The sequence below is a fragment of the Drosophila takahashii genome, chromosome X (genome assembly GCF_030179915.1).
Source record: "Drosophila takahashii strain IR98-3 E-12201 chromosome X, DtakHiC1v2, whole genome shotgun sequence".
In the NCBI taxonomy this organism is placed as follows: domain Eukaryota; kingdom Metazoa; phylum Arthropoda; class Insecta; order Diptera; family Drosophilidae; genus Drosophila; species Drosophila takahashii.
Window position 1 is genome coordinate 10,605,652 of NC_091683.1, and position 7,824 is coordinate 10,613,475.

General features: G+C 39.2%; 1 protein-coding gene across 1 annotated transcript; it reads left to right on the forward strand.

Moving 5' to 3' along the window:
* The first annotated feature begins 257 nt into the window (after positions 1-257).
* Pgcl (Pepsinogen C-like) lies at positions 258-1,672 on the forward strand. The gene has a single exon (XM_017139979.2). It carries the CDS (start codon positions 258-260, stop codon positions 1,488-1,490), a length of 1,233 nt encoding a protein of 410 aa, XP_016995468.2. The 3' UTR covers positions 1,491-1,672.
* Positions 1,673-7,824: the final 6,152 nt, after the last annotated feature.

The window sequence follows — 7,824 nt, forward strand, 5'->3', positions numbered from 1 at the left end:
TTAGATAGTAATACATACATTTCTGAAACTCTTGAACTCGTCGCGTGGATATAAACCTTATTTCTTATCGAGCTGAGATTTTTAAAATACTTTTTTTGATTGATTATGGTATGTACATTCGCGGGAAGCACACACGCGACACTATTATCGTTATCGTTATTGGTAAAGCCACCCATACTTTGTGGAACCTTCTTTATAAGAACCCCAATAGATAGTGAAGGCCCAGTTAGTCGTGTTTGCCATTTGCTACTGTGAACATGGCTGGTTCTCAAATCCAAAAATTGGCCTTTCTGGCCGGGATCCTACTGATCCTGGTGAACTTGGGCAGTTCCGCTTTACATCGCATACCCGTTCAGAGATCGCCGAGCTTCAAGCGCAGTCACAAAATGATTGTAGCCGAGCGGGATTTTATTCAGCAGAAATACACGCGTCAATATACCGCCAACGGTTATCCCGTGGAGCAGCTATCGAATTTCGATAACTTCCAGTATTACGGAAATATCAGTATCGGAACCCCGCCGCAGTACTTCCTGGTGCAGTTCGACACGGGATCCTCGAATCTCTGGGTTCCGAGCAGCAGTTGCCTCAGCGAGGCGTGCCAGGATCATCAGACCTACTATGGCAGTGAGTCTAGTACGCATGTGGCGAATGGAACGGCATTCTCGATAACCTACGGTACCGGCAGTGTTACCGGTTATCTATCGATGGATTATGTAGGCTTCGCCGGGCTGATTGCGAAGAATCAGACATTCGGTGAGGTGACCACCGAGGTGGGTACGAATTTCGTGGACGCCTACTTCGATGGAATTCTGGGCATGGGCTTCCCCAGTCTGGCCGTGGATGGTGTAACGCCCACGTTCCAGAATATGGTCAATCAGGGCGTTGTTCAGAGCCCCGTCTTCTCGTTCTTCCTGCGCGACAATGGTAGTGTGGTCAACTACGGCGGTGAGCTCATTTTGGGCGGTTCGGATCCCTCACTCTATAGAGGTGGCCTCACCTATGTGGATGTCATCCAGGCGGCCTACTGGAAATTCCAAACGGATTTCATTAAGATCGGTAGTACGCTCATTAGTACCTTTGATGCGGCAATTGCGGATACTGGAACCTCTTTGATCGTCGCTCCCGTGGCGGAATATACCCAGATTGCCCAGCTATTCGGTGCCGATTCCGAGGGTACCTTCCAATGCACGAGTTTGGATTCCTATCCGGATCTGGTGATCACCATCAATGGCGTGGACTTTAGGATCCAGGCCAAGTACTATATCATCCAGGAGAACTACCTCTGCTCGCTGGCCATTCAATCGATTTCGGGCCAGGACTTTTGGATCATGGGCGATGTGTTCTTGGGTCGCTTCTACACCGAATTCGATGTGGGCAATCAAAGATTGGGCTTTGCTCCGGTAAATTCGGCCATTTCTGCGAGGCAATTGGCTCTCTGGCAGATCTTCACCTTGGCACTCGCTTGTGGAGTGTGGAAATTGTGGTATTGAAACGATTGTTGGGTTTCCAAAATGTTGCCGAAAAGTATTTTCCTAAAATTAGAAAAAAAAACATTGAATAAGTGAGATATTTAACATAGTTACAAATTTTTTTTTCGGGATCTCCATCCCTAGACTTAAGATCTTTTCAATGTACAAACGAAAATTGAAATAAAATCGATATCGAAGCAAAATATTATATCTCATATCACGAATTATAGATAACTAAGTACAGACCTTGACCAACCTCATAAGTCATGTAGATATCATATCGTATATAAGCAAGGTATACAGTCGATTCCATAACTTAACTAATTGAGTTGCAATTGGAGTTTTTTGGGGGGGAGAGAGTTTCGGCGAATGATTCTTTGGGTCTTTCCGAAGCAATGTTTTTTTTTAACTCCTCTCCGAGATCAGTGATCGCAAATTGTGCGGACCTAATTGGCCTGTCGCGTGATTTATTGTGAAAAAAAGAGGAGAAGATGATGCTGAGGGGCCCGTAAAAACAACTCGATCCGAAATTGGAACTCAAACTCAAACTGAAGTGAAGTGAAGTGGAACTCAATGAGCGCATTATTTATGTGATGTTATTTTTTGTGCTTTAACCGGGGATTAGGACTCGCGTCTCCCACAAGAAACGCACCCGGTGGTCGGTTTCCATCCAGATCAAGACCTTTAACACTGAAAAAAGAAAATGTTATATGGTATTTCTTATTGAGTAACATTGAAGTTCTACTTACCATAATATTTCTTATACTTTGTTTTAGTTTTATATATATTAAATATTATTTTAGTGGGCTTACAGCATTACATTTGTTCTTAATGTTCTTGTGTTTATAACTTATTTTTGCTTAAATTCCTTTAAAATATTTTTATACAATGCGGATTAAATTTTAGGATTTTTATAGACCCTACTTTTTTTTACATTTATTCTTAATGTTCTTGTGATTATAACCCATTCTTTTTTTTTTAATTCCTTTAAAATATATTTACACAATGCGGATTAAATTTTAGGATTTTTATAGACCCTACTTTTTTTCTAAGTGCATAACCAAGTTCGTTCTCTAATGAGCCACATCGAGCTTAAAATTTATTGACCCAACAATTGCTCATCAAATACCAATAAAATATCATTTGTTGCAATTGCGTTTGGGGATCGTATCGCATCGGATGGGTTTCTTTATCGCAGGACCTGCAGACCACCGGCATTTGACCCCCAGAAGAACGTGGCGAGAAGAGAGAAGAATCCCGGCGAAGACGGGGCAATCTGTCTCATTAGCCGCAAAAGCTCCGCCTGATTTATGGCTCCATCGATCGTACGATCCTTGTTCTTTCGCTGTTGTTAGTCGGCCAGATAAATCACATTAAAATATTTCAACAGCCGAATCGGAATCCTCGGCCAGGTTGTTCGCCTGACAAATCTCTAAACGGAATCAGTTAACAACTTAACTAATGATAATCAATACGCATTTAAACAGCAAACAGGGTTCGCATATCGTATATCGATAAGATGGCAAAAAAGCGAAATAAAAAGTAAACTGAGCAGAGGATCGACGAAAAAATCTTTGATAACGGCTTTGTCGCTTCGCACATCTGCAAATTGTTCAAGAGTCCAATAAAAAATGTTAGTACATCGATTCTTTTATAAACTTGTGGTAAAACTCTTTCAAACTAACTAAAATATACAAAGTGTTGATAAATTACAAAGTTTTCCGAACGTAAAGAAAATTGCATTACGTAAGCATGGGTGAGAGAGACAACTAGTGCTTGGCTAATGGAATGTCTCCAAAAATCACCCACCCGCTATTGCCGCTCTCCTCGCACTCGATCGCCGCACCGGCGCTTTTGACATTCCGCTTTGTCCTCTCAGTGGAGAGTTGCCAGAGTTCTCACTTCTTCTTTTGTCAAGTGCGCGTCGGTTGCTTTTTTCTTCGCGGATCGGAAATTAATTAAAATCACTTAAAAAAGTGAATAAAATGGGGCTATTTAGTAACGCGAGTGTAAAGCAAGTGTTTGTTGCTAATTAACTAACATTTTTCGTTGAGCGTTTTCGAGTTCTGTGCTTTTTTCGCCGTTTTCCGTTTTGCCCGCATACATGTGTGTGTGTGTGTACTGGCTGAAAAATGCAAATGTAAGTATGTGGTTATGTGTGTATGTAAATGAAATGCAAATAAGATTTGCAACTATTTACAACAAGTTTTTAACGTTTATCAACGCATTTGTTTTATAAATTTAACAATATCGTTTGTATTTGTTAATTTCGCAGTTCTGCCGCCGATCTTTGCGACGCCATTTGTAAAGCACATACATAAGTACATACATACATACATGTGTGTGTGTAGGAAAAAGATGATGAAATCCAATTAGAAATGGGGTAAGTTTTCTTTAAACTTTTCGAAATCAAATTAAATGATGTTTATAGAAAGGTAATTTACTATTAAATACCAACATTATGAAAGTAAACATGTGTGCGATTATACATGCATTTATTATTATTTTTTTATCCCCCATTATGTAGAAATTCCTCAGAAATTCCATTGGCAAAGCCAGCGAAAGTGTGCCTTAAAATCCAATCAGAATCTATCAGTTCCAATTTAGATAAGCCGCTGATTGATTTCGAAAGGAGAATAGAAAGCCCCACCAGAGTTATCGATTATTTAAAGCCCCAATTGCAATTATGAAATTGTTTATTATGACCGGGAAAAGTGTGGCCCTTGTAAAGTGAGAGATAAATCAAGGGGATAACGGCGATAAACAGCGCTTTTTTATTGGTGGCGATTCACCAGCATCTTCGTTTTGGTTCGTTACACAGGGAAAAAAATCTATCTAAAATCGAGAAAAATTCTGTTAAAATAAAAAATAGAGATTTATTGGGCTTACAAATTTCTATGCACAAAATCAAATTTAAGAATATTTTTTTGGTTTTCAAAAACGGTATATAATTTTCGTGATACTTAATTTTAAATTTCCATTTTAAATGTTGATAAACTTAGAAGTAATATATATCTTTGAATCCACACGAAAGTAATAGTTTTGTGGTCCGAATATATCTTTAATCCTGGTTTTTAAAAATGATATAAGATTTCCATGACACTTAATTTTATTAATTTTAAATATCCATTTAAAATTTTGATAAACTTAGAAGTAATATAAATCTTTGATCCCCACGCAAGTAATACTTTTAAATTCCGAATATATCTTTAATCTATAATCATAATTAGTCATATTCTAAGATAAATGCAAAAAAGTCAAGACGAAATCCATCATAAACCAGGAATCTGGTTCACAAGTGCTTTTCTCTCAGTGCGATTCGATTCGATGCGATTGGAAATCGAGGAGTTATGTGGGGAATCATTTGGGAACTTGGGTAGTGGAGCACATCGATAAGGATAACTAGTTTCGCGGCCTGCTGCCCGGCATGCTGCTGACCTAAGTGATTACAGTTTATGAGTTATTGTAAAGCAGCGGACACATGGCACTACCATCAGATATTATTTACTTTAATCTGCTGCATCGGCCAGGGCTTAATTACAAAAGAAAAAAAAAATAAAGGGGGAAAAGTTGCCGCACTGCCCTGTCACGCATGCGGCACACTTTTGCGCCCCGAAAACTGTGTAATTTGTGGCAATTTTGCTTGAAAGCCAACTGCAACTGCCAAAAGTTGAGGGAATATCTTCGAACGCATACGTATATATCGTATGATAACAACCAGCGAGGAAACTGGGTCAAAGTTTTATAGTCAGCCTTTTCTGAATCAAGCGAGAGATTGCCATAAATGAAAATGACGCCGATCTTTGGGATCCCCTGCTTCTGGTGGCACAATAAAAATTTAGTTTAATGAAAGTGTTTTCGGTTGCTGCGATATTTTGATGGCTTGATTGCCTACGTTGGATTATGATATAGTGCAAAGCTGCACGGAAAGAAAATAAAAGGTATAGTATAATGACTTTTACATGTTTTAAAAATATATTTATAAATGAAGGACACAAAATATAAAATAAATATATTTATTCGACATTTAAAACCTTCAAATGAATATATTTTTACTTAATAATAAAATATATATTTTAATACAATATTTTATCTTTTTCTCCCTGCAAGGATATTACGAGATGAGCCGCCTCGAAGCAACGATTTAGTTGAGCTAAATTTCGAGCAACTTTACCTTGGCATTTATGGCATAATTTTGACTCATCAGCGGGGAAAGATACACAGATATATATATAAAGCAACTATGCAACTTCGGGGCAATGGCAATCATCATCAACAGTAGCGCATGTCCTTCAGGTGGCCAACAGGATGTAGATTAAATGGAAAGTTAATCAATTGAAAACGTTTATCCAGCCATGTATATCCCATAGCCCTTTCCAAGGAGGATCCGAGCCACACGCCCACTTAATCGGGGCTCGTTAACTGGAATCTGGAATCCGCAACTGCCCTTTGGTCAAGTGACTTAATTAGCATGCCAAAATGCATCCTAAAGAGGCTCCCCGCGCGATCGAATCAATCAAAAATGCAAAAGCCAAAAAACCGTAAAGAAATCGATGATGCTCCTGTGCTCCAAACGATGAATGCTACAAAGTACTGCCCAAAACTTTCTTTCCACTTGGCTGATGGGAAAGTTTGCCTGCAATTTAGCTAAAGAAGCAGGAGGAGCTTAAGGAGAATATAACTCTGGAATAAAACCCTGGTGATGGATATGAAGGTGGCACCCAGCATTATGAGCGAGCTAATTGAAATATTCTTAATCAGATTCCCCCAGCGTACGCGATCTGATGATGAGGCTCCGCGATGCATTTAATCCGCAATTACCAACCGAACGAACTGAGCCAACCAACCAACCAACCGAACGAAGGAGCCATTGGCCACGGTTCAATTTAGCGTTAACTAAAAATAAATCCCAATCCACAAGATCTGCGGCAAGTGTGCGCCTCGTTAAAGGGCCCCATATACCAGTTTCAGTTTCTGTTTCAGTTTCCCAGCGAGTCCTTAGCGCTTAACAAGGTGGGCGAGGCTGGAAGCCCAAGCCCCAAACCCTAAACCCCAAAGAAAGTTCATTTTCATTTCTTTGACCACAGAGAAAGAAATATGTAAGTAATGGAAATATTTAGTTTTATTATTTTGGACTAGATAACAATATATAATATTTTAGATAAAATTCAAATGGTATATTATCTGATATTTAATTAGAATATTATTATCCGTATAAAATTTCTAAAACTTAATTTTGGGGAATATTCATAAAATAATACAAATCTTTTGGAATATTATGAAGTATAGGATATTTCAATTTTGGGGAATTTGATTTTATGCTAATTATTTCTATTATTGTGTAAAATAATACAAATCTTTTAGAATATTATGAAGTAATTATAATCTGTATAAAATATCTGAAACTTAATTTAGGGGAATTTTATTTGATCCTTCCTATTTTTATTATTATGTAAAATAATACAAATCTATTTGAAGTGCGAGTAAGTACCATAATTTTTCTCTGTGCAACCAGTCAAGTACTTGATTTTTGTTTCTTTCTTTTCAGTCTTTTTTTTTTATATTTCTTGGTTTTTCGGGGTATACGCGCCAAGTCGTTGAGATTAAAGAGCTGCCGTTTAGTGGCTACTTAGGCGGCGATAAAAAGCGACGTGAAATTGCATTAAACGGCATGCCCCCAATGGTGAAATGAAGCGGCAGCAGGATTTGGGGCAAGCTTAACAAGCTTGTAAGTTGAAATGGCTTTTTAAAAAGCTGCCGCGCAGTGTGTGCGCAGTGGCCAAATGCAAAGCCCACATTAACAGCCATATCATCCTGATCCGGAGATCCCGACATCCCGAGATCCCGAGTTAATAATCCGCACAGCATCAGGGAGCAATTACAAGTAGCTTTGAAGATTGGAAATTGTAGATCGATAGTCGTCGTCGCATAGCAGAAGCAACAGCAGCAACAGATAAAAGGCTATGGCTTCTTTGGCCGGCACAGTGGGTAATTTTTATTGACATCCCCCCAGAAGCAGAAGCTGAAGCTAAAGCCGAGCTGAGAGCTCAGCCTAATGCTATTAAGCCTTCATGATCATCAACATTCTGGCAGCAGGTACATCACTCACTCTGACTGCAGATCGGACACGATGACGGGCCCAGCCAGCTCATCTCATCCTCTGAAACTCTGGAGATCCATTGGATCATTGGACCACTGGACCCCGTCATGCCAACAATCTGTCCAAAAGCGATAAAGTTATAATGGTGCAAATGTCGGACACAGTTTTTGAAATGGACCAGACAGCCTCTGCTCTGAGCCATCATCATCATCATCTAAGTCGACGCGTCTTAGGCTTAAAGCAAGTTCAACCCGT